This window comes from Parus major, chromosome 11, assembly GCF_001522545.3.
Source record: "Parus major isolate Abel chromosome 11, Parus_major1.1, whole genome shotgun sequence".
Taxonomy (NCBI): Eukaryota; Metazoa; Chordata; class Aves; order Passeriformes; family Paridae; genus Parus; species Parus major.
The window spans coordinates 7,897,618-7,925,039 of record NC_031780.1 but is presented as its reverse complement, the minus strand read 5'-3'; the positions used below and the strand labels follow the sequence as shown (position 1 = coordinate 7,925,039).

The window sequence follows — 27,422 nt, the reverse complement described above, 5'->3', positions numbered from 1 at the left end:
TGAGGTAGGTTTAAAATAGCCGTTGGAGAACAATATTTAGTGAGTGGTATCTAGTTCAGTACTCTATATCTCTTGTTGTTCTGACCTGGCAAATAAAGCAATCTCTTCTTTGTGTTAAATTTATATGTGTCATAGGAAGGCTGTTTAAATGGTGTCTGTCTTTTTGACCCATCACACTGCATGTGTCTGTAGGAGAAAGGGCTCCTGCATGCAGCAGTGCTGCAAACAGAGTGGGAGACTGTGAAATGAATGATGCCTAGAGCGTCAAAATCCAGCCCGCCTGTTTTCCTTGCCTTTCCTTTCTTACACTTGTAATCAGAGAATATTGGAGGCTTGTTGGATTGCTCATAATAAAACCTCAAAGCAAGGATCAGCAGTGGGAGCAATGTATTTAATTTGTTGCAAACTGAAGTAAAATTGCTCTGTGCATGTTCCACTAAGATGAGTCAGGTTGCCACCTCTTTCTAAGGTGACATTACAGGATGTCTGTCTGCACACTTTGGCCTTTTATTTGGGAGAGGAGAGGAGGGAGTTGGTTTCCTTTGCAGCAGCAAGGGCAAAATAGGCTTTTAATAAAGCTTAAATTCTGCAGCTGCTGCTAAGTTAAAAAAAGAAGTGCTGGCACTCTGTCCTCCTGGAGATGAGCCTTTTCCAGCTCTCTGCCATGACCCAGGGATGTGAGCCATCCCTTCTTGTCTTTTTCCCTTTGTGCTGCTTTCTTGGATGAGAATAATGTGAGAACTTCTTCCCTTGGCAAGGCTTTACCTTGCTTCACCTTTTCTGCCCATGGAAGTGCTTTAGGTTTGTGAATGGAAGGAAAAGAGTCATAGAAGAGGTGCTGTAGCACAGATACCATGGAGGAGGTTTTTTATTGGTTATAAATAAACTCAAATCTCTGATTATAGACCCTGAAGAGAACTAGAAACTCAAAAGCCAAGAGATAAGAAAAGGAGGAACTTTATATATAACACTTTCCACCAAGGTGCATATGGATCAGCTAAGTGTTGCTGGGGACCTGAGAGCAGCCCTGCTGAAATACCAGATTACAGTCCAGATACGGGCAAGAACACTTTGTCCAAACACTACTGTAATTGAGTCAGATAAGGGAATTTTTTTGTTCATGCAGAAAGTTTCCTGCTTCTGACTGGTCTCCTGGGAGGTTCAGCAAGACCTCCTTGTACCTGGCTGTTTGCAGAGCTTCATCCTGGTGCTGGAGAGCCCAGCAGAATGAAGTCAGGAGCAGGGCAAAGCATGTCCCTCTCCTCTCCCTTCAAATGTATTTTTCTCCCCCTTTGCTAATAGTAGCCTCTGAAATGCATCAGAAATGTTCACAAGCAGCTTCTCCACTGGAAACCACCAAATGTTTTGAGCAGCTTGAGGCAGCTGGTTTGACAGGAGAGGACTCAGAATACAGACGTAACTGGGTGCTTAACATCAGTGAGCACCCTGCAGTACCAGTGTAGGGATATCCCAAGGTAGCTCCTAGGCAGAGTGTGACAGCCTTGTTCCTTGATGCAGTTGTCACAGATGAAGTTAGAGAAAATGAGCAGTTATGCTATGAGTGAGATTCAGTCTCCTCTCTCTTGCCAAGGACTGCTCTCCAGGAGCTGAGAGTAGGCAGAATGGTGAAAGACCTGACTCTAGCAGTGTGGGTCATTGGGTGCTGCATGCTGTGAAGGCTTTCACTAGTGCTTATCTGGGAGTTTTGCCAAGAAACTGGTGCTGGGTGAACAGAATCTCAAGCTATAAGGCAGAGAAACTTTTACTAAGAGATCCGGTTGTAATTGAAAAACAAGGAAACAAAACCAGCTAGAGAGGGTGACAAGGTTCAGAGGGTTGCTCAGTAAGTTGGGTCAAAAGCAATTTAGTTGTCCTGAAGCAGATCACAGAAACAGCTGAAAAGTGGGCTGGACAGAAACATGGGAAAGGAGAGTAGCCAAGAAAAGTCTTGAATTTCCATGGCACAGTGCAAAGGGCAGGAATCTCATAGGTTAGGTGATTGAGAGTTCCAAGTGCCTGCCTGGGTACCCTCTCTGAGCCCCTGCCTTCTCTGGAGTCATGGCATTTTCCTGAGAGCTCCCTGTGAGCACTTGTGGTCAAACTATACCCTGCATTTCTCAAAGAGGCATCCACTCACAATGGAAAGACTTAAAATTTAGGATCCACCACATCCTTTGGGAAGCTGTTCCCATGGTTAATGCATTTACCACGTAACTGTTATAGTTCCCTGAAGGAGTTTGAGTCCTCAGCTGGCAACCTGCCTCCCTTGCTCAGTGCTTTCAGTGCACAGCTTTCTGCCTCCTGAGACAAAAGTCTTGCTACAAGGGGGCTAAAGGCCTTCCTGGGATCATGGAGGCTCCTCTAGCCAGGGAGCTGAATCTGTTCCCTCCAACCAAGAGTGTGGAGTGAGTTTTGTGAAGCATTAGTCTGTTCATTCATCAGCAGCCCACTGATCTTGTCGTCTCTCTTGGAGGATGTGTGCCTTCCTGGTTTGCCCAGAACAGCTGGTAGGTCACACAGGATTTGAGAAACAGCTCTGGCATTGTACCAAGCAGAGGCTGTGGGACACTCAACAGTGAATTCCAGAGATGATGTGTCATGAAAGCCCTGGCCCTGCCAGCCCCTCTGCATGAGGTTGCTGGAGGTGGTGGGAGCCTTGCCAGGTTGCAGTCCCCATGTTCAAGGGGAGCTTTGGCTTTCTGAGGAGATTTTGGTGAGTGATGTTAGCTGCAAAATCTGTTTGGGAGCCTGCAGCTTTGTGTGGGCAGGAGGGAAGCCTTGCTCTTACCCCTCTGCCTGCCTCCAGCTGGAAGGTGACAACAGAGCTTGTGGCTGGGGGAAGTCAGCTGTTTCCATTTTCTTCCTCTGGAGGCTTGAAGTCTATTTCCAGTGAGGTGGGTCCCTGGGAAGAGAAAGGGCAGTTCTAAGTGAGTGCTGCCAAAGCCAAAAGGCACTGGGAAGTGGGCTTGCCAGCCTCAAACATTTAAAACACTTCAGTCAAACCCTGGAAGAGAAACAGAGGATAATCTTAGTTTTTCCTCTTATGTACATTTTGGGCTCTCTACGCTGTCCTCTGGTTTGTTATTAAGCTTTTCTGTAGCCTTGTTCTTGTTGAGAAGAAGAGCACATCCTTCCATCAGTTGACTTTCTATTGTCTGTTCTCTCCTAGCTGGACATCATGTTTTATGTGGCAAACATCTTTAAAGCTTTTAGGGTATTTCTCTTCTTTCCTTACCCCCGAAATGCCCTCTTTGATCTGGATCGTTGGACCAGCTCTTAATCTGGGCTGGAACAGGAGAAAGTAATTGTGATGGATCCCCCAGTGATATTACCCTTCCCAAAAGCAATTAAACGTGATCAAACCCTCATTTATATTTTATGACTGCTTGTAGCAGTGCCCAAACATTTATGGTCCCCCAAAGTCCCACGTGCTGCCAGGCCAGGCTTTCCACTGGAAGACAATGCATTATATTTATGCTATTGGTTAACTTGCACAACACTGCAAAGCAACCACTCCACTGGGTTCTAGCTTGTTGCTTGTTGTAGTGATGCATTTCTGCTATGCAGCCCTGATTCTCCTTCACCCTCACTTAATTTCCTGGGAACTTTCCCCTCTCCTAGGCTGCTGAGCTTTGTGAACATTTGCCAGAGGAAGGCAGTGTATTTGTTTTAATCAGATCTATTCTTAATGCTGTCAGATTAATTGCTGGGCTAGGAGGGGGTCCCTCCATGCCTCTGTCCTGCCATTCTCACCTCATTTTGATCAAAGCCTGGCATTGATCTGATACAGTGGGAAGCTAACCAGGACTAAATACTAAGGCTGTCTAGTAGCCACAGAGACAGAGGAAGGGATTCTGCAGTGCTTGGGGGACACTGGGGGTTGTTTTCTCAAGGGTGATTTGGGTGTTGGATCCTTCTTGCATGACACACTGTGCTGTAAAGAGTGACCTGGGAATCACAGCAGCTGCTCAGCCATCCACACTCATTCACTTTGAAATCCCTTTAGCACTGGAACAATTCCATTAGCAGGACTTCTTAGGCCTGATTTGGAGGGGTTTCTCTGCCGATTAAAACTGAGTCTGTGCACCAGTGTGGAGAGCTTGTCATAATCAAGACATTCCCTTCGTACCTTGGGGCTGCTTGCAGCTGAAGTCTTGAACAAAGGATCTGCTGTTAGACAAAGGAGGAAGGAGTGAGCCTCTGAAGAGGGAAAGAACTTCTTCTCTGTTTGCCAGCATTTTTTTTCTAACTATTCTTTTTTTAAGGATTGGTCACCAATTAATCCATGTCGTTTTGCAGACAAAGCTGTTAACATTTTTAAGGTTGCATGGTGAAATAACTTCAGTGCTGTTGGTTCTAGCAGCTCTGAATGTTCTCAAACAAATGCCTTTTAAGATAAAACTGGCCTGTGCTTGATCCCAGCCCAGAGCTGTGGTCGTTACTCTTTTATTTGAAACGTCTCAACTGAACCCAGTGAAGTCAGTGAGAGCTGCAAGTGTTTGAAAGTCAAGTCACACTTGTTTCCATGGCTAAATATGGGCGTAATGCAGGGTGTTACTCTAAAATGCTTCAGTGTGTGGCCCAAGTTGGAGCCCAGCAAGTGTGCTGTATGCCACAGACACCACCTGCAGTAGCTTCTGACAGCTTTCAAGTCATCAACCTGTTGGACCTGAGTACCAAATGCATCGTGCCCTCTCACTTTTATTTTTTGCTCTTACCTGCTGTTAGGTGTGAGATGCCTCACACCCATGTAGGAGTGTAAGCTCACAGGCAGCTTGAATATGTGTGAATTTCTGCTGATTTCTGTCTGTTGGGTCCGAAGTGAGAATGGTAGAAGCAGGACACCTTCCTCCCCCACCCTTGCACATTTCTTACACAGTGTGGACTGTTAAAGCTTTATAAGAGGCATTTCTTGCCAGTCTCAGTGGCAGCACTAAGGTACAAAATTAAATGTAGCCTGCCACCTTGGCGTGGGGTAGCTGCACTAGTTCTGTGCTGGTGTTGTAAAGTCCATCTGAAGCTGCACGTTTATTATCCCTAAACATTTGAAGAACTTAAGAGGAATATAAAATATATATGAAGAACATGCATGAGATTTTTTCAATAAAATTAATTAATACAAGCAGTGCTTTGCAAATGCAATTTAGTCCATGTGGGAGCAGTTTGGGGAGTTCTGGTGCATGTATGCAGTCCTTCAGTGGCAGGAGGAGGTCTGGTTTGTATTGCGTGGATGCCCTGGGTGGAGGAGAGCTCACATGAGGAGTGACTGCAGCTTCCAGCTGGGAGAGGGCAGCTCCAGCTCCATCAGCATTTGGCTGCAGCTGCAGAGCTGTGTGTAACAGGGGCGTAGCTTTGGCTGTAGACCAAGCCCAAGTTGCAGGTCCTTACCCGTCAGCTGAGCATCAGACAGGGCTGGTTATAGTGCTGGCCTGGAGTCCTTAACATCTTCACAGTATCAGAAGTCATTTGAATGCTACAGTTCTTTCAATTAAGCTCCGGTTGAACTCCATGCACAGATATTGTAATATAATTGGCTGGCGTGCTGCAAGTGCATTAGGAGAGTCTGCTGCTGAAACAGCCTCTGTCTGTGCTCCAGGCTGGAGGGGGGCCAGAGCGAGCCCTGGGCTCTGCACAATGTCATACTGATTAGGAGGGTGTGAGATTTTGTTTTTGCTAAAATAGTTCTGCCAGTAAGCCCAGAGGGCAGCTGCAGTTACACTGGTACAGAGGGGGCCTTATGCTGCTCTGAATTGTCCCTGGCTCTGGGGCGGGCGAGGATGCTGCTGGGAGTACCTTTATCCTGCAGTAACAGCCTGTGCGTGGCTGAGTGCTACCCAGCTCCACAAGTGCAACTTGATTTTGTTGGTATCCACCCCATAGCAACTTTGTCTCAGAGGCTCAAGGGAAATATTTTGCTTCCTCTGGTTGTTAGGAAGTGGGTTCTCCATGGCAGCAGTCCCTTCACAAAGGGTTCAGTCCTGAGCAGGAAACCCTGGTCCAATCCCTAATGAGCCCTTCCTGCTGATAAGGGAACCTGCGGGTCAGGGGCTCTGCCTGAGCCAGTCAGCTCCCCAAGAACTGCTGTGCCTTTTGATGAGCACATCGTCCAGAGCCTGTAAAATGAGACTCCAGGCCCTTCAGAGAAGTGGGTGCAGATCTAGATACCACAGAATGGGACCTGCCTGAGGAAAGAAAGGCCAGCTCTGGCAGAGCTGTGGTATTGCTGCTGCTCTCTAACATTCCTGACCTAGAACAGTCCATCTCTCTCCTACTCAGCAGGTTTGCCTTCTTCCTGTACATGGAGACCCAGCACTGGTTTTATTCCTGGAATGACTGTATTCATGTGTGCAGTATTATGTGTATTTACACCTGAGTTATTCCCCAGTTTGGGAAGTGGACTGGAGAATAAGGTGCTGTCCTGTTTTGGAACATGGAAGCTCTTAGTTCTCTTTTTCCAGCTTTGCACTTTGGAAAGACCTATCCAGTACAGTCCATGACATGAAGATAGGATGAAGTATTTGTGTATCTTGGAGAGTGAACTAGAGAAGAAGTCACTGACTGGTATCTCTGCTGGCAGCCCATGGCATGGTGCTCTGCAAGCCCCTTCACCAGCTGCTGTGTCAGTTTTGCTGTTCAAAAGCTGGTTCCATGACACTTACTTTTCTCCTCAAGGTGAGGTGCACTCTTCCAGAGCAGCATTGCACAACTTCTAAAGTCACAACCAAACTCACTGTGCTGGATTAATAACAAATCCAGCAATAAACCTGGAATACTGGAACATTACATTATGAAATACTTTTGTCAGGCAATGCTTGCTGTTGTTGCTGGGAATTGGCAGTGACATAGTTTTTTCCCCCTGTGACAAATCTTTGTTCCCCCACTGACTATATTTAGACACAAATACATCCAGAATCAACTGTGCCCATGGCAAACTGTGCTACTGCCTGCAGCAGCCCTCACCAGGGCAACATCACGTGGGCTTTTATTCTGTCACATCTGCCCTTGCCTCTCCACACGGATGGAAAACGCATCATCTCAGCCAGGCTTTGATTTTGGGATGGAGTGACTGTCCTTGCCTGATGGTGCCTGTTATCCCCATCTTAAACTTTTCAACATACAACCTGGCTGTGGGAAGGAGAGCTATCATTCTCCCTTCTGGACAGGTTACACCTCCTCTTCTGTCTGTCTATCACACTGCTATTTGAATACTAGTGTGCTTTAGTTGTGATCCTCCTCAGGGATTGCCTCCTTGACTCAATGGAGCCAGTGTCAAAGACTTCCTACAAGTAGAACGAAGTGAACATCACTGTTCATATAGGGGTCTCCACCGTGAGACTGTCTGAGGTCTCAGGGAGTATGGGGTGACATTAGAAATCAGAAAGGACCTGGGACTCGGCTTAGCTCTTGAGATTGCAAAAGCAATGATGACAAAGCAACTTGGGTTGGCAAGCCTGAACAAAAGCCTGAGAAAAGTTAACTCACACTATCAACTCATGTTAAAACTCCCATTTCCTTGTTCCTTATAAGTACTTGAGGCTGGTCCTGCTATAGTCAGATCATGCTTCTTCTGCAAGTGTGCAGTCAGAACGTTTTCACCAGGAGCTGACTCCTGTCAGCGAAGCCCTCCATGCAGCAGAAGTCAGTCTGCCTTGGTCTGCTTGCAGGATCACAGGCAGGCTAATTCCTATTTTCCCACTGCACTTGCATCTCTTGCTGCCTTTGGACACGGCTGCCCACTCTGCTGTGTGCTGTGGGTTTTGTCCCAGCCATGGCTGCTTTTCCACAGTGATTTTGTGCTTGTTGCTCTTCAGAGTGCAGGAAGTTTGACGGCCCTCACTACAAAGATATAACCCTGCATCAAAAATCCCCTCTACTCCTAGAGCACTTCAGGCAGCTTCTTTGGCTCAGTTTGTGTGTGCTTTATGATGTACATACTGGATACCTACTACCAGCTCAGCAAGTGGAGCATATGGACAGGCACCACTGGGCTGGCAGTGAGTTCCTTGGGCGCTGCTACCCTGGCTGGGCAGTGGGAACCCATCAGTCCTCTTCCTGCCAGCCTGCCTTGGGCAGTACCCTCCAAACAGGATCATCACCAACCCTCTAGCACCATCCACCCTGCTTTTATCTTCATTTCCTCCTTGCTTGCTTTTTCTTTCCACCTGGGATTTCAGTGTTTGTTTGTTTGGTGTTAAAGAGGCTTTCTTGTTTGCTTTTTTAAATACCTGTTGTGACAGGCAGAGCTGAGAACAAGCCAGGTTGCTCTGTGTATCCACCCAAGAGCCTGTTGGGGAAACAATGCCAAGTAGGGGCAGGAGGGGAAAGTAGAAATGAGGTTGGGTTTTTCCTGGAAGACTTTCTGTCCTCAGCTGGTTATGTGAGGTGGGGGGTGAGAAGAGCTGGTCAGTTTTAGGTTCTGAAGAACAAGACCTGTTATATCATTTTGGGGAAGATATCTGCAAGCTAGCAATACCAGGCACTGTTGTTCTGCTGCTCTCTGCACCGTCCAGCCAGTCCATCCTGACCTTAAAGAGCTGCTGGCACTGTGCTTGTCTTCCTATATGCCCCTCTTGTTCCCTGCCAGTGTTTTCCCTCTGTTGAGGAAGAGTGAGCAGCAGAGCTGGCACATGGGCAGCAGCCAGGTCTCTGCACGCATCCCTCTCGTGCAGTGTCTCTCACACCCTTGCACACGGAAGGAAGAACAGCAGTGCAGTTGCTCCATGGTGCTCTGGGCAGGAATATCCCACTTTATTAATATGAAAGTATTTACTGGCTGCATCAGTTGCCCAGCTGTGGTTAGTTTGCATGAGAACCATTTCCTGCAGTTAAGGAAACTATTCAGTTTTACAGCAGATGGTGGAAGGAAAAGATAATACAATGTCCAAAATCCTCTCTTTGCTGAGTGGGCAAGTTTTTCACCTGAATCTGCCATCAAAGCACTTGGGGTGAAAGGAACAGAGCAGCCATTGCTGCGCTGCAAGTAAATATCACAAGTCCAGTGAGGAAGGGAATGGCAGGGGCAGGAGAGGGACAGTGGGAGAGCCAGGGCTGGGTGGTCAGAATGATGCTTTAAGGGCTTTGGGGCCTGAGATGCCATCTCTCTGCACTTGGTGACATCTACTTGCCAGCACCCTGTCCTGATAGTGGGATTGGACATGCTGCTCAGTGCTGCAGGGAGCCAGCAGAGAAGTGGTTTGTTTTGTAGTGTGTGATTGAGTTGGGTTATTCTGCTTGAAGCTGTTGGAAAGCCATTCCTCCATGCTGGAGATCTGGGAATGGATGCCTCCTGCTTATCCTATTCTGCCAGATGTCATAAATACACTCCCCTTTGCAGTAGTCTCATCATCTAACACACAAGAAAAACTATCCATCAAGTTCTGAACCTCGCTTGAAAGTGGTTTTTTATAGGTTGTAGGTGTAACCTGCCTTTTTAAATGGTAATTGGTAAAGGTGATCTCTGATAATCTGCTTCCAAGGGCTGGGGCAGAAGGCACAGAGGCTTTCCTGGCCTTGCAAGTTTTCCTACTGATGAAATTATGTCATCTCTGTGAGGCCACATTTATTTCTGCAGAAGGAAAGATTGCTCTGCAGTGCCTCATGGAGAGTCACCAGATGTTTTGGATGGATGTTGGAATGTGATGGAGTGTCCAAGACTAAATTGTCTCTGCTCTGGGAGGTGCAAAACCTTGCAATCAGGCCAGAGAAGTTGCCCCACTCTGTTGTCTTGTTTCCTCTACCCCATAGCTGCAAGGTGTGTGGGATGCCATGGTGAAATCAGCATAATCTAAAAAAACACTCTTCTTGTTTCAAGTCTTGCAGCAGCTGCTGTGTCACAAGACCCTCACTGGCAGAACAGGTTATTTGCCACTGTTTAATTGGGGCCTAGGGGGCTGGTTTTCATTAGTGGGGGAAAAACAAGCAACTCATTTGTGATTTGCTTACATGAGTGACTATCCTCTTCTGTGTGTTTGCTCACATTATTTCCCCAAAATGTGGCATAACAAGAAGAAGGGTGAGGGAGCATTGAAATGTTAGCTAAGAATCAGTAATACTCTCTTTCATGTTCAGTGTTTTCTTACAAATTGATCCCTTCTTAAAACTATTGATAGATGACAGAATTAGGACCTTTCTGCTACCAAAGTTGTTATCCACAGCAAGGAGGATACAAGGGAGAAGTAGCACAGGGTCTGTGGTCTGTGGAGCCAGCAGAAGCAGAGCAGCAGAGGGTTTGTGATCCCCAAGGGTGGAGGTCAAGCTAAAGCTTGGGGACACTGCTGGCTCCTTGGCCAACATTTAAGTGTCCTTTGGGCTCAGTTTGTTCATTGGTGTTGGACATGATCTGTCAGCTCCTGCAGTCTGACCCTACTGGTCCCTGCCCGCTTCTGGCCAGTCACCTTGATCTTCTTAGGCCAACTGGTGCTGGTTCAGCTGTTAAATAGTCTCCACAGGTATTTCACAAACACAGGAGGTGCTTTTTCTTCAACAGCTGCAGCATGGCTGCTGTGGGATAGGAGAGGCTGATTTGCAAAGACATCTGAGATCCACTGTGTCAAGAGAAATGTGAGGGCAAACAGGAAGAGCAGCACAGGGCTCTGCCTCTGGATAACAGGAATGTTCTGCATGGATGGAGGAAGAAAGTGGCTTGGCAGCAGTGGAGCAGACAGATATCTTGGTGAATCACAGGTTCATCCTGAGTCACTGCTGTCACACGGTTGTGAAAGAGGCACACGTCATAGGGGGCCGTGTAAGGAGCTGTGTGCTTCCCAAGGCATCTGAAGCATTCCCCCTGCTCCCAGTGCTGGCAAATCCATCACTCCTGCTATTCCCCTTTTGGATGCTGCGTTTTGAGGAATACGTGGGCCAATAGCCAAGAGTCCAAGGAGAGCAGTGAGAGTGGTCAGAGGGCTGGAAGCCATGAGGAATGAGAAAAGCTTGAAAGGACCTGGGATTGTTTAGTCTAGGAACGAGCAAGCTGGAGAGCGGAGCAATATGAAAAGCTTTCAAAGACATAAAAGGCTGCTGCAAAAAGTGAGGGAGTGATCTGTTTTTAGTAGCTTCTAGGAAGAAGATACCAAGTCATAGGCTGAGCAAGGAAATTTAGTTATGGGGGAAGACTTACGTAAGTGAAGGGTTTATGAAGTACTGAAACCTCAGTGCATGTGGGATAGGTGTCAGGAGACCTTCAGAGCACCTGTCTCTGGGTGGGAGAGGAACTCATCCTGCTTTGGCTGGGGGGATGCACTATGAAACCTTTGTAGCCGTGTTCCCAATTGCTGGAAGAGTATTTTCTAAAGCTTGTGATGAATTCTGCCTCTTGTAAACCAGCATGCATTTCCCAGGTGCTGCTGACCTTCCTGTTACAAGACATCAGGGATTACATGTGGCAGTGACACTTTATCATTGCTGTAGCAGCAGTTTTCCAAGCTCCTGGTCAGGCTGCAGGCTTGCACCAAGATGGGGGGAAGCATCATTGTTAAGGACAAGGATACAGAGCATGTTCACCTATGGTGGGACATCAGGGAGCCCATGGCTTGCTGCTTGTCCCTGTGTGTGACCATGCCAGATGATGCACAGGCACAGTCCTTGTCCTGATGATATTAGATGGTGCAGGGGAATCCCCCCACCAAGGCAGAGCTCCCCAGCTTTTTTCTTTCTTTTTCTTTTTTTTTCTTTTTCTTTTTTTTCTGGTTCAGGAACAGATTTTGGCTGTGCTTTGTAATTGTGAAAATTCAGAGCGTGTCTTTGTGTCCTAAATAGGCGATTGTCCTGATCTTCATCCCTGGGATCCATTATGTCTTAGCAAATTACTTTCTCTCTTTTAAATGCCTTAGTGATTAAAGATGCCACAGCAGATACCCTTAATGAGTACAAAAAGGGTAATAATTCCTCTTGTTGGCACTGAATGCAATTAATCAGGCCCCGTTACTTGCTTTTTAAACAGATGAGGCATTTAAGGCCAAGCAAGTTTTTAATTGGACTTTAATGTTTCTCATTTACTTCATTTTGGCACAAGCGTAGGAATTCCCACCCCCAGGTTTGCTGGATTTATTCAGGGTGATAAAAGGCTCAGCATGGAATGAAGACTCAGCAGCAGACTCAAACATGTCCTTCAGCCTGTGTCTGGCCCCACTGCCTGGCCCAGGCCTGGTCCTGCTGCAGCAGGACAGAATTGTCTGGACAGGAGCAAAACCAGGTTGTCCAGCCCAGAGCCAGTTTCCAGCACAGGGCTGACATTGGATATTAATAATATTTCTGGAGTAGTCATCAACACAAAGGTGCAACATAGCCTGCCCTTTTTTGTCAGGTTCCCTTGCCTTGAAGGAACTGTTGACTTGTGGGTGTTCTTGTGATTATCTAGATGCCCTTGATGGAGGTCCATATCATAGCCCAGACTCCATAGCTTCAAACAAGGAGTGAATTAAATGTTTTAATCAATATTCCTGAGATTCATAGCCAAGAGGACATACGGACGTCTTGAGCACCATTACAGATGGATATGAGCATCCAGATGTTAATTTATGCCAGGAATTGCCATGGAAGAAAAGACATCATAAGCAGCCCTCATCTAATTTGCAGCTTCTGCTCCCTGAAACCAGCACCACTTCTTCTTCCACCTCTGACTATGAACCATCTTGCCTTTGATTCCCTTCCCTCCCATCTATCCTCCACTGTGGTTTGGGGACAGCAGTGGCCTGTCAGAGGGTCCCAGTTTGTGTTTCACTCAGAGACATGTTCAGCAGCTCAGCTTGGCTGATTGGCCCCTGTTCCAACTCAGCTCTTTCCCACCAGCAGCCAACAGCCCAAGGTTCAGCCAAAAAGGATCAGTCCTGGCATGTGTGAACCTGCCTCTGAGCCTGCTTGTCACTCTGCAGGGCAGAGATTTCTCTTAACACTCAGGAAAGATCCCAGAACTTTCAGTTGAATTTTTCCAGGTGTGTGCTGTGTCCTTGCAGTCAGATCTGTCTGTATTTCAACTGACAGTGAGTGGACTTTCAGCCATGGAAAGGTCAGTGGATGTAGATGAGCTGTGTGTGTCCTTGGATAGGTGAGGTAGGTTTTGGGGGGTTTTTGTCCAAAAAAAAACCATTTAGGAGAAATCTAGGGACAAGGGACAGCACCTGCCATTTCTACATCCCTGCTTTTCCCACTTCAAAGGTAGGAAAATCTTAAGCCCAAGTGTGTCAGGAAAATAAAGTGTATTCAGAGAAATGTGTTATAGAATACCTTGTGTTAATGTAAACACCTTCTGCCTGCCAGGCTTGGGACAGAGGAGCTTTGCCAGCTGGATCAGCCATAGCACTTCCCTAGATTTGTTTCAGGGCACCTTTAAGGCCTCCCAGTGCAGTGTGAGGAAGTGCTGTGCATGACCACCAGGCTCTAATTTCCAGACAGCTGCACAACAGGGAATGCCATAGGGGATGCTTGCCCAATATATTATTTGGTTCATCCTTATTCTTTGTCATATCTCCTTTCCTCTGACTCCCTCACATCTTGAACACGCAGATAATACTGGGTTTGAGCAAGGCTTGTGTAGTCCTGGGTAGCCAGATGTGGGAACCAAGTCTCTCCAGTTTTATATTGTGCTGAGAACATCTTTGACCATTTTTCCCCCTTACACCATTTCCCTGCCACCTACAGATAAGGATACCTGGAGCCCCAATGCCTTGAAAAGTAAGGCAGAATTGGAGGCTGAGGAAGAATCAAGGTTTTATTGTGTGATCATGGTGTGAAGGGCTGTAGACATCTTGATGAGATGTTCAGGGATAAAGGCAAATCAAAGAGCATCCAGCTTGTTCTGTGTCCACACAGAGTGAACAACTGCTGCTGTTGGCCTGTGCTCCAGCCATGGGACTGAAAGAAATAAGAGGGCTAGGTACTAGGACATTTCTGCTCCTCTGGCTGGTACTGAGTAGGGACAGGCAGCTTTGTCCAGTTGCTATGGAGCCTGCTAAGATGTCCTTAATCCCCAATATATCTATGTCAGGAAGCTGAAACCCCAAGTGACTCTAGCCAGCCATTCTTTCATTGAGAGTCTTCTGGCTGAGGCTTACAGAGTTGTCATTTTCTTTGATTTAATTCCATATAAACTGCAGAATTATTTGCCTTTAGAGGCTTGCAAATTACGGAAGAATAAACCATGCTAATGATCCGATAAGGACAACTTTGGATACGTTCCCAAGAACAGCTACCCCTGGGCAGGAGTGTGCTCAGAGAACACTGATGGAGAGCAATTTGCCATGCTCACCTGGCTGCCTTCCTTGGGGCCCCCCTTCCCAAATTCCTTCATCTCTCAGGAACGAGAGTAATTTCCTCTCTGGCTTCTTGCAGAGGCAAAGGCCCCGCAGACCTGAAGTTATCTCTGGAATGTGTGTAAACATGAGTTCAATGGGATGCTGTTTGCCCCCCATTCCTGGGGGGGTTTAAGAAGGGTTAATACAAGTTTGTTTTACGGGTTCCTATCCCTGAGAATTTTCTTCCTTTGAGGGCAGCTCGGCTGACCTGAGCCCCTGTGTGTGCATTTCCCAGCATAAAGGGGAGATTTGGGGGCCCCACTGCACGGATAGGATTTCACTCCTCTAAGAGCAAGGGATGAAAGACCAAACAGATCTTCCTACCAAACAGGGACGCAGGAGATGGTATGGGATCACTGCACGTGCACTGGGACTCAATGGGCAGCTAACAGGATTTAGGTGATGCTTGGACAGAAACAAATCAGGAGAAGTAGGGGGGTTACAAGCAGTTCTGTGCTTCCATCTTCAAAGAGCATTGAAACGTAAGCAAGGGCACAAAACCTTAGAAGTGACGTATGGGCTGGGGCAAAATGCATTTCAATGAGAGGCATAAGGAACCCTATCTGTTTGCATAAACATAATTCAGTTCATTAGTGCTGTACAAATACGTCACTAATGAGACTTGCCTGAAGACCAAAGTGTTCTTGGATTTAGAATAAGGAGCAGCAACCTGAACCTAAAACTACAGAAAATCAAGCATTAATACCAATGAAATAGTTAATTCCTAGATGTGTTGTCAGTGCTGGTGACGCACTGAGGCTGGATGCCTTCCAGAAAACAACACTTTAACTGAAGACAAAGAACCAGACTTAGCACAGAGGTGATCAGTGGAATGGCTTGGCCTGGTATATACAAGGGGTCAAACTAGATGATTTAATGATCTCTTTTGGCCTGAAAGCTCTCTGTTCTCTTAAGAAGATAAATGAAAAAGCCCTTTCACAAAAACCAAGCACTTGAGATATGTGTGTAATGAACTCTGCTGCTTCCAGGGGAACAGCAGAACAGGATCTGCAGGAAGCGTGACCTTGCCGCCTGCAGGCTGCCTGGAGTTGGTGGCCATCTGTTTGGTGGCAGTAGCTCACCACCATCAAGGCCACCACTCTCACGTGTGATGTTTCTCAGCTCTGTTTTTAATTGCCGTCTCCCTGCATTTAACCAACATTTGCTCTTTCATCTCCATCAGGGTGAAGAGGCCAAGTGGTATGAGTAGCCTCCTGGGGAAGATCGGTGCCAAAAAGCAGAAGATGAGCACACTGGAGAAATCTAAACTGGACTGGGAGAACTTCAAGGAGGAGGAGGGGATTGTGGAGGAGCTGGCAATCCATAACCGAGGGAAAGACGGGTAAGAGGGACTTTATCTAATAGTAGTCCAGAATTTCCCATCACTTCCTTTACATGTGGGAAGCCCGTTGCTGGCTACAGAGTTCAAACACCCATGGGATTTCTTAAGGATTTATTCTAGGGCTACATAAAGCCAGTAGCTGCTGTAAGCATCACAGGGAGACAGGTAAGTCTGCAAACACCTATCACTCTCTGCTAGCAACCTTGTGAGTTCTCTAAGTCCAGCCAGTGTCTGGCTTAATCATCTCTTCTGCTTGTGACACAGAGCATGAACTGGTCTAATGTAGCCCCCCCCACAAGGAAACATAGCTGCCTTTGTCCTGTTTTCTTTTTTCAGTTTGGGAGGGTTTTGTTCTGTTTTTCAAATGACATGTTTCAGCTGCATCAGTCCTCCTTTCTCCCATGTAAAGATTTGTGTAAACCCATAACAGCTGGCAAGGTGCGTTAAGGATTATGGCAGTGCTGGGCGTTGGTTGTGTGCATCAAGCAATGTTCACTCCAATGAAGTTAATGGAAGTATCATAAAAGTAAATGTCGATGCTGTAAATAAAACAGAAGGTTAATAACATGCACTGCGGGAAGTGATAATGAGATCAGAAGCAGCATTTCCACTACAAATGCTTTGCTAAGCTCTGGGAAAACATAACCAGTTTAGTGGACAGCACATAAAATGTATATTTTATTATAAGCTGTTCTTTTACTCTGCAGGAAAAACTCAAAGCTTCTGCATTCCAGCAGATTGGTTTTTCTGTTTTAAACATATTTTATAACTGTCAAACTATCAAATAGATATTTTCAGTTTGGTATTGCACTCTTCCACAACACACCTTCTCCATCAAATCTCCCCTGGTCTGTTTCTGGTCACATGCCCTTGAGAAAGTAGAACAATTAAGAACAAAAAAGTAGGAATGCTGGAGAGGGGCAGCTGTTCCTCTGAGATCCCTGAAGTTCAAGGAGGTGAATGATTTACACAACATACAGGTTTGGCAGAGCAGTGTTTTGTGTCATCTCTTGTGTGCCCAAATCCAGTATGTCAACTGTTCTTGGCCAGTGCTGTTTCCTTTCCCACCCCATCCAAGCAGGACAGCTTGCTCTCCATGCCTGGCAAACCTTTCCAAAGACACTCACGTCACGGTCCTTGAAGGCTAAAGAAGGGATCAGCGCATGGAAAAGACGAGCAAAGCAGAGCAGCAATTTTAAGAGCATCTTTAATCTTGGACAGCTTTGGGTTTTGCTGCCAGTTTTGTCACATCCTAGGCTAGAAAATCTGCTGAGCTCTCTGCAAGCGGTTTTTGTCATTAAACGAATGAGGAACATAATGCCAGGATAACTTTAGACACTCCTTTCAAATATGTTTATACTAGTCAGGCATGTAGCATGAGGGGAATCAACCGAGCAGCTGCTCACTAGGAATTGCTTCCACCTTCAAGGTGAAGGGAGAAGGGAGGAGCACCGATGAAGGCACAACCCACTGCATTTCTGCTTACTGGCCACCTTGGTGTGAAGGGTGCAGTACCCTCACAGGGCAGCCATCCTGCCTGGGGGGCAGGTCACACAGACACAGCTGCTGCCGGCCTCAGGTCATTTCACAGGAGCCTGTTGTCCCTTCTGCAGCTGCCTCTTCTCCTTTAATAATGTCAACTGTGCTCACCCTTCAGTGGGCAATCATTTACACATCTCTATAAAAATTGTAATGAGCTGTTGTTAACCCTTCAACCCAGGCAGGCGAGAGCGGGGCGCTGCCTTTAATCTGTGGTGCTGCTAGAAACCTCTGCTCCCCACGTGTCCTGCTGTGTGATTGTAAACGTCTGCCTGACAAGGAAAACTACAGCCCACTCCTGGAAATATTTGCTCAATGCCACGCGTTTTGTGCACTTACAGAGATGGTCTGTGCATGTCTCGAGGAAGGCATGAGGCTTTTTGCTCAGAAGGGAGGACAGGCTGAATTTCTTCATTGTGCTAACTCTGTAGAAGTTGCTGCAGCTCAGAGCTCCTCGTACCTCCCTGACCCTTCTCCAGCAGTCACACGCTCAGCCAGAACACGGCAACCAGTGGAGCAGTGGGGCTGTGGCATCTTTCTGCTGCCAGCGCCAGTTATAAGCCAGCCACAGCCTGGGCCTAGAGTTCCTGAGACAGAGGGGACTTGTACTGCCCCATGGCTCTGTCCTCCCTTGCCTCTGATTTTCCACCCCTTGTACCCCCAGCCCCCATCCAGTGATTTGCATTTCCTTAGGTGTAGAATCTGGGCTTTTATAGCCTGGCTGCATCAAGTCCTGAGGGCCTGTCCTGGATTTGACAGGAGGGGGCTGGAGTAAGGAGCAGAGGCAGCTATCCCCTTTGCTGTTCATCTCTCTGATGTGCTTTATAAATGGAAATGTGTAGTGGCCTCTTAATTGGGCCACCTTTGTAGGGCAGCCCCATGGGGGAGCAGCCAGCCCATGCACTCCTGCACTGGGTGACTGATGGTGACTGACAGGGGACAGGCAGCACTGGAGACCCTCCCCAGAGCAGCTTGCAGCTGCCCTTGTTAGCAGAGACAGCCTTGCTCCCAATGGATTTACTTTGCTCTGCTGTGGATCACAGCTGCCCTGTTTCCAGGCAGGTTGATAATTTACAGGAAGGTATTGATTCAGGTAGCAAAGGTTGTTTAGACAAGCGCAGGACGGGTGTTTGTGCCTCACTCATGCACTTTGCACCGTGTTTGGTGGTGCTTTGGTGTTGGCTGCACAGAGCTGGCTGAGCACAGAGAGAGCTGCAGCTCCAGCACAGGCTTCAGAACATGGAAGGGCTTGTGCTGCAGCTTCCCTGCTGATGTCCATCTGCAGCCCCAGCCCCTGTGTGCCTGCAGCACAAGCCAGCCAGGCCCCACGAGCCCCAGTGTATGCCCAGGTAGTGCCTGGGGGGTCTGCTCTGGTACCTACAGCTCTTCGCTGTGACCAGCCAAGGGCAGCGCCATGGGATGACGTCGCAGTTCCTCCTCCGTGCAGCGCTGCTGGCTGCAGCTGTGAGAGCGCATTCCTGGTTCATGATCCATATGGATCCCACAGGAGCCAGGCCCTGCCCACCGGAGAGGCACGACAGTCAGGGAGGAAAAGGAGGAGAAAGAGACTGACCCGTTGCTGGAGTTGATAGATGGGTGTCACAGAGGGGCCAGAAGAGCTTCAGATTCAGGAGGTTGGGCTGTTGCTGCCCAGGCCATTGGGTTGTTCCCAGATGAACATCAATAATTCCTGTCCTTGTCTTCCCAGCTGGGGTTGTGGTTGGTGTTTAGCAGTGGAGGGGGAGAAAACCACACGCCCAATATGACACTGAGAACATACAGCGTGACCCTCAGCTTCCTTCCTGTGGCCTCTCTGAGCCCAGCCCCAGGAGCCGGTCACCTCCCTGCTTACAGGGATGAAGGGAAGCGACACTCCCCTGCCTGCCTTTCCTGAACCAGTGTGGGGAGGGGGCCTCAGTGCACAGCCCTCCTTCAATGGTGAGGGGCACAGGCCACAAAAATACCTCCTCCCAGCCAGCTCTTCGCCTGCATTGCGCTGTGCTGGTCCCTGCCCCTCACAGCCAGCAGAGATGAGCTGACCCAGTTGTGTCATCACGAGATGGGCTGGAGCTACAATGGGAATGAGGTGACAGCAGGGACGCAAGGGGCTGTTCACCCGCTTGGGGGAATCACTCACTGAAATGAATCTGGATTAATTCATTTCCAATGATGACTGGATGGGCAGGAGTGTCAGAGCTGTCCCTTGCAGCAAGGGCAAAAGCTCCCTGCTGGGAATACATTCAGTACAGGTTCAATAGTTGTAGCATAAAGAATTGCAGAATCATGGAATGGTTCAGGTTAGAAGGGACCTTCAAGGGCCAGCTAATCCAACCCCCAGCAGTGAGCAGGGAGTCTTTATCTAGATCAGATTGCTTAGAGCCCCATCCAGCCTGACCTTGCAGGGACCTCATCACCAAATGTTCATCTGTATCAGAGAGACCACTGGTAGGAGAGGCCTTGAACCTTCCCATGTGGGTCTTGGGTGCTTTCATGCACACTTCCAGCCCCCCAGCAGGCTGGAAATTCCCCAGAGCCTGAGTTGCTCATCGTCCCTTAGGCTTTGGTCTTGCTTTCAAGCAGTGGGCTGCTCTGGTGAGCAGGAAAAGCAGTGACTGACAGAACAGCCAAATTCAGTGGTTCCCCACACAAGTTTAATGACCTTGTCATGGCAGTCCAGTGTTTGCCACCCTGGAACAAATGCGAAACAATTGTGATGATTCAATTACAGATCCTGTTTTGAATTGCAATTTCGCTCCCTCTGTAGGTTAATTAGTAGCACAGCCCCAGGCTATCTGTGGCAAGGGTTTCCAGCAAAGTACATTAAAATTCAGCTGCATGCCATTAATGAGCAGCAAGGTGCTTCTCCAGGCGCAGGCGTGCCTTCTCCCTCACAGCACACACATGCTGTGCTGAGGGGCAGCACTAAATACTCAGTAGTGGTTAGAAGGTGGTCTGTGGCTGGAAGATCCCTGGCCTGCATCACTGAGCTGTTGCAGGCTTCCTGGGTGATGCTTTTTGCATCCCTGATGCTCCCTGTGCCTGTTTCTGGCTTGTATTGTGGGCCTGTCAGCTTGTATTGACGGTTGTGGTTGGGTTTGAGATGATTTACTGGGTGGTGCAAAGACCTGCTCTGGTCTCCTTAAAGGTGTCTTAGCTGTAGGAGAAGATCTGGAACCAAGTGTTTCTCAGCTGTAGGAAATCTGGAAACAGAATCAGCCAGTTCAGTTCTCTAGCCTGTGCAACCACCAGACCTCTGGGAGTCCCCCAGATGACAGGCAGCAGGCCACAGAGCAGTTTTGGTGTCCATAGATGTTCAGTGGAATGATCAGGAAAGAGAGGGAGGGAGACAGATGGTGCTTTCCCTCCCTGCTCATCCCTTTGGGTGGGATTTTCCCCAGGCTGCCACGGGCACTGCTCACAGCCTCTGCCTCTGCCTCCCTGCAGGTACATCGAGAGGAAAGCATTCCTGGAGCGCGTGGATCACAGGCAGTTCGAAATCGAACGCGACATCAGACTGAGCAGGATGAAGCCCTGATGTGCTGGGGGTAGCCGTGGGGGATCTTGCTCCCTTCTGTGCCCTAGGGCTGGCTGGGGGCTGCCAGCCACCGACAACCACCAAGCACAGAAACTGTTCTCTACCCAAGACTCAGCCTGTATGTCTCAACGTACAGGGTTTTCCTTTTACTGTAATAGTTTGGGGAGGGTATTTGTCAATGGACAGGAGGGTTAAATGGCCCAGCAGCTGATAGAAGACACTGGTGTATTTCTGGCAACAACTTTTCAAGGAGAAGAGGTGGTGGCACCTATCCTTTACCAATCCCAGGTGCAGCAGGAGGAGCCGCCAAGGCTGGGAGAGTACTGGCATGTTTGGTGGTCAGAGTGGAGCTGCGGGAAGGTTTCATGGCTGCTGTGCATACGCAGGCTGTGGGCTGGAGCCCTTCTGCCTGCTCTGCCAGCCCCACAGCACTCCCTGTCCCTCCGCCCTCTGCTCCTGTCCAGACAAAGCCAAACTGTCTGTACTTGTTTGTGGGGTCTGATGCTGGGGGGGGGGGGGCGGGTTTAAGCAAGCTGGTGAAGAAATCCTTCGTTGTTCACGCTGTCAAGAAGATGGGAGCAGCTGCAGCAGGCAGGAAGGGCCAGGATCTGAGTGTTCATGTGAATAAAGTATTCCATCCCAACACTCTTGCATGCTGGCAGTGTGGTTTGTGCAGCAAGCAGAGGACAAAGAAATTAAGGATCACATACAGTTAGGAGTGTCTGACGGGAGTCATAAAAACCTCTCTCAGAGGTGCCCAGTGTGTGCCCTGATAGCAGCCTGGGGGTCAGAGCAAGTGCTTGAATCACTTTCCCTCCTCATTACTGGGGCTGGTGGTGCAATGAAACCCATAACTGGGGGAGACAGGGTCAATGTAGTCCTGTAGCAGTGCTGCAGGAGAAAGGACACCCATCCAAAGCATGGCCACACGGGTACATTCAGCAAGTGCAGCTGCTGGGGAGGCCAGGCCAAGTCTGGGTGTGGAACAAGCAGCTGGAGCTGGAGACCAGCAATGCAGCGTCATCCCAGCCACCCCTGCTGGCCTGGCTCTGGTGGAGTTGGGCAGCTCCTGATGTTTGTCCTGCGCACATCCTTGGGAGTAGAGGAACTCACCAGCGTTTCCCCACAGGATGCTCTGGGCCTGCTTGGTGGGGCAGCCCGTGCTGGTGCTGTGCTGGGGGAAAGCAGCTCAAGCTCCATCCTTCCTGCCCACAGGGTGAGTGATGCCCATGGCCCCTTGCTTGCGGCTCTGAGCACAGTCTGAGCTCATTTGTCTGCTGCTGAGTCAGCCCCTGCTCTGTGGCCTGCAGGATAGACCAGAACAAAACACCATGTGCTCAGGGGAGCTGCAGCCTTTGGCGCCCTGTTCTGTAGAGGATCAGCTGTAATGGACCTGCTTAAACAAGCCTGAAATTGGACAGAAACAAAACAACGGAGTGATGATATGTTTTCATCTTCAAACACTTCCAAGCCAGTTGCTGCTCTGGCTTAGGTTGCAAAAACAACCAGAGTCCTTGTGCAAGGCACTGTTGTGGGGATATCTCAGACTGGGGCTCCTGAGTGGCAGTGAATGGCCCTGGCAGGACCTCAGTGGGGGCTGTGGAGCAAGGATGCTGCTGCTGCAGTAGTTGGGCTGCTCTCCTGCTCAGAATGGTAGTGCTGGACCATCTCCAGCGCCTTCTCTCCTTCTGTGCTGTCCTGCCCTCCTTACAGGGCCCCTCCCAACAGGGACCCTAAGGCAGCCTAGGCTTGTTTTGCTGCAGATCCCCAAAGATGGTGAGATGCTGAGGCAGCCACAAGCAGGGCTGGGAGGGCTGGGCCTGCTGTGAGGGCTGAGCAGTCAGACAGGGAAAGTTTGCCTATTGCTCTGCTGTTGCTGAGTGGAGAAGAAGGAATATTTGGGAACATCCCTGCCCTGTGTCCCACGTGACTCTGACACTGGACAGCAGCAGGGAAGGGTCATGTTACCCCTGCACAGGCTGGGACCCCTTCTGGGGGCTGCTGACCAAAACCTTTGCTGCAGCATGAGTATCCCTGCTGCATTCTAGGGCCCTTTCTGCTCCAGCAGTAGGTAAGAAATGGAAAGGTACCAAGTAGGTAAGAAATGGAAAATAATTCTGTGCATTGTATCATGAGCAAAAGCAGAATGAGATGCAACAAGTACCCTTGGAGATCCCAAAGGCCAGAGGCACCAAACCCAGCCTTGTTTTTAAAAGCATTAAAGAGCTCCAGGCTGTGTCCATGGTGAGTCCTGCAGCTGCATCTAGCTTTGAGTGGCTTGGAGGCAGCTTTAGATTCACATGTGTGCTAACAGTGTGTTAGAGGGATGTGGCCAGTAACCTCTCCTGATATGCTGGTGAACTGGGAAAATTGATAACCTCCAACGTACAGAGCCTGCCTGCCAGCCCCAGCTATGCTCTTCAGAAACCCTCCAGAGTTTTTTCTTCTCTTCAGCTGAGCAAATGTGGAAAATCTTGAAATCTTGGAAGCAACCTGACCTGCTGGAAAAGTGCAGTGTAATGGCAATGGCCGAGAGCCTCGACTCCCCTCTCTGCTGGGCTCCCCAGCTCGTGGCAGCATGGTGTGCCCAGCTCATCTTGAGGATGCTGGGCTGTGGTGCCAGCTCCTGGCCCAGCAAGCTGAGACAGGCTTGGCAGGATGGCCGGGAGGCAGCCTCCAGCCTGGGCTGATTCCTGGCTTCCTCCACACTCCCAAACGTCCCGCGTTTTTGCTGGGTTGGATCATGTATTCCTTGCCTCACTTTCCTGAAGATGAGGAGTGATTTACAGGTCTCCAGAAAACACAGCTTGGCTGCTTTTATAGGAAAAAAACAAAACACCAAAACCCCTCTCTGCTTGCTATTTCCATTGCCCAGTTGCCTTCCCACAAAGGGGGGTGGCCCCAGGACCCACCAATCCTCAGTGTCCCCACCAGCCCTTGACATCCCTGGCAGCCTCACACTTTCTGCAAGGAGCAATGTTCTCAGATGTGGGTCCATCTTTTGAGACATTCCCACCTTCAGCTGTCTTCTCTGGGAAGCTCATGCGTTCTCCATTGGTTGGGACTCACCCTGGGCATTTGCTTGGGGTAATTTTGGCCTTATAAGGAGTTCCTCATGGCCAGAGTATCACCTCACCCCGAGGAGCTCCCCCTTCTCTGGCTGCCTGAAGGGGCCTCTTGTGCAGCTGAGCCCCAAACAAGGCTCCAATTGTGTCCATGTGTCCTGATGGTTGGGGCTTCTGCTGCAGCATCCGTGTGCTGGGGCCATGGTAAAACCAGCTGTGTCCAACCCAGATCCACAGACTCAGCTTTACTGATCTGCTGGGGTTTGTGGGGGCTGTTACAAGGCCACAGAAATCATGACGGGGGTAACACTGTGCATTTAAAGCTGCTTCAGTGAAAGGGATGAAGGAATAAATGTTGGCTCTCAACATGGGAGGAGGTTGAACACTGGCTGCCTGGGGGTGCATCCCATAGTCCCAGGCTGTCCCAAGGACCACAACGGGATTCATGAACAGAGCTGCCATGGGGCAAAGCCTGGCTGCTGGGAGGAGGGACCAGAGTGTGGAGCTGACCTTAGGAGCATCTCCCTGCAGTCAGGGAAGCAGTTCCCTGAGGGGCAGAGCTGGTGCCTGGAACACCATCATATCCTCTTTCCCAAGATGTTTTCAGCCTCCTTCCAGCTCTCCTTCAGAGCAATGTCCCACCCAGCAGCACAGTGGTATTCTGTTTGCAGTGTGTTCAGAACTATTGGGGAGTGGCCTGCGGGTCTCCCACCCCATTTGAGGGTCTCCACCCCAGGACATCCTTGTGCTGGGGTGGGTGCTGGCACTGACATTTGAAACTCAGCTGATGGTGATGGCACAGCCAGCCCTTTCTGCTGTCAGCCCTTCCTGCTCCCAGCAGTGAGCCCCAGCCAGGGTGAGGATCAGAGCCAGCCCTTACTAGGGGATGAATGGGGAGACAAACAGAGCTGCTGCTGTTGGGGCAGCCTGGGGCCTGCAGCCCGCCTTGGCTTTTCTGGAGATGAGGGGGTGCCCTGCCATCCTGCTCTTCAGAAAGGCAAGCAGCCTCCCCCAGCATCTTCTCTCCACAGCTAAGAACCAGCCCAGTGCCACAGAGAAGCATGGGGATAAATCCTGGTTGTGATCTTATTGGGTCCCATGATATTACAAGCCAAGAGAAATGTCCTCATTATTTCCAGAATATTGAAGTCTAATAAATCCTGTCCTGCCTTATAGGATTTATTTCTTCATTCATTGCTAGGAGACTCAGTTCTGTGTAATCCTATTGCTGCTCCAGGAGGTGGGGAGTGGCTTTCTGAAGCGCAGACCTGGCGGGGCTGTGGGCTGGAGCAGAGGAAGCCCCAGCCAAAGCTGCTGGTCCTGGCAAACATCCTAGTGCCAGCCCCTTTCCTGGTATGTCCTACTGTCCCAGAGCTGTGCCCGGTGTTTGATTGACCAAAATGAATCTCATCCAATGGGTGGGGCACAGCTGGGCCAATGGGACACTAGTTGGCTGCTAGCCAATTAATATGGAATGGCTCAGTCTGCTCCCCCTGTCCATTGTACATCTGCCAAGTTCCCCTAAATCTCACTTTGGAGACCTCCTACACCTTCTCACACCATATCCAGCAGGAAAAGCTGTGAAAAGCCAGGAAATAGCCAGGCCCAGCACAGCCAGTCCCCTGCAGCCGCAGCCTGCCCGTGTGGAGCCAGCCGTGCCTGGCTCACCATACACCAGGGACTTTCTGGAAGACAATGATGGACACATGAATATGGCTGGAAATTTTGCCACTGAAGTGTTTTCCATAGCAACTGTTGCTGGGGCAACCTGCATCCTAAGGAGTATCCATCCCGAAATACCAAGCCCTGTGTCCAGTGGAGCTGGCAGGGAATCACAGCATGGGACTGGTGGGACCCTCACCGTACTCCACCGGCAGCAGCACAGGGATGCTCTGGCAGCCAATCCAGCTCTGGGCATCCCCAGTGCTGTAGGGCCCCTGTAATGCTCCTCTTTTCATCTACTTTTTGGCATTTCATTTTCTCAAAGGTAGGAGAAGCCAAAGGAAGACCTGTTGGTGCCCGTCACACCATGGGTGCTTGGCTGTGGAAGCAGGGATGTGCAGGAACTGTTGCCAGCTTGGGGTGCTCAGCAGATGCAAGCAGTGATTTTTTGCTCTGATGGACCAAAAAATGGGATCAAGTTTGAAAGTGAACACTTTGATCTGAGCATCAACACAGGGAGAGGGAAAAGTAAAATTCCCACTGCCTTTAAGTCCAAAAGCAGGAAGTTTATGGCCCCTCAGCACCTGCCTGAAGTCATATGGTGGCAGCTTCACCCTGGGGACACCTCAGGGATCCCAGGAGACCCTCACTGCTGGCCAAGTGGACCCACACCAGACTCAGGGTCTCCAAAGCAAACACACCCTGGCTTCATGGGATCAGCTGTAGAGTGGCAGGAGAGAGGCTGGGAAGCTTGGAGCCCATCCCAAGGATGCCCACAGTGCTCAGTGCCTGCACTGTCACCACTGTCACCGAGAGGAAACCACAGTCCTCAGGCTGCTCCCGCCGGGGCAGCTGCGGTTTGCGGGCACGACCGCAGTCCCTGCCACCGGATGTCTCCCACCCACAGCCGTGCCTCAGTTTCTCTTTCTGACAGTGATACACAGGGACACTTGCCTCCAAGCTGGGGACAGTGGTAGTGGCTCAAGCACTGCTTTTTGGGAAGGGCATGTGTTTGCAATCTGGCCTCAGCTCTGCCCCACCCTGGTGTGGCCTGAAAGTAACCCCGGAGGATGAGAGGAAATGCCGTGATGGGGTGATGGGGATGGTGGCTGGGAGGCACGTGCACAGTCAGGGGCACATTCCTGGCCTCTCCACATGCACCACTCGCTCACTGGCCTGGGTCCTCACTCAGGCCCACTCATTGCCCACTTGCCCATGAGCCCACTGGCTGCAGGCACCCCTTGTGTCCCTTCCCTTGGTCTCCTCCCTATGTGCTCTGGCTCTCGCACACTTGGGAAGCAGCATGGGTGTGCGTGTAGCTGCTGCATGGCCACAGGTCTCGTGCCTCCAGGCAGCTCAGTGTGCCTTCCACAGCTCCCAGCTGCAGCCCCCTCCCAGCCTGCTCTCAGCTCTCTGCAGATGATGGCAGGGACTGCAGCACAGCATACAGTGATGCCAAACCCAGGTTTACCAGCTGTTGGGGTGCCCATGGGCCATGTGGCCAGGCTGTTGGAATAGGCCAGGAAGGCAGCCGTGGTATGCCCTGTGTGCCAGGTGTTCCATGTGTGCCAGGGTGTGCCATGGTGTGCCATGTGAACCATTGCATCTACAGCTACCCATTACCTGTCCCTTGTATCCCCCTGCTATTACACACCATCCCCATTACACACTGCACGACTCCCCATTTACCTGGTACCCATCACGGTACATACCCATTAACCTTTAATGATTTTTGTTCATTACACACCCATTCCAGAGCCTTTTTCCTTCATTTACACACCCATTACACACCCATATAGCCTTTGTTGCACACCAAGTGCAAGCCCACCTGTTGCACACCCGTCTGTGCACAGCTGTTGCACGCCTGTTCCGATCCCCTGCCCTTTGTCGCCCTTGGTTACCCCCCCTTGGCCCGTGTCACCCCCCCCTGGCCCGTGTGACGCCCCTGGCCCGTGTCACCCCCCCTGGCCCGTGTCACTCCCCGTTTC

The 27,422-nt window shown here is 49.7% G+C and overlaps 1 protein-coding gene across 1 annotated transcript in view; it reads left to right on the top strand.

Annotated features, from left to right (window-relative positions):
* CFDP1 (craniofacial development protein 1) overlaps positions 1 to 21,352 on the top strand; it is a 62,244-nt gene extending 40,892 nt beyond the window's left edge. The window contains exons 6-7 of the mRNA XM_015640125.3: positions 15,475 to 15,633; positions 20,617 to 21,352. Coding sequence (XP_015495611.1) covers positions 15,475 to 15,633; positions 20,617 to 20,707 — 250 coding nt within the window. The 3' untranslated portion in view covers positions 20,708 to 21,352. The remainder of the gene's footprint in view (positions 1 to 15,474; positions 15,634 to 20,616) is intronic.
* Positions 21,353 to 27,422: the final 6,070 nt, after the last annotated feature.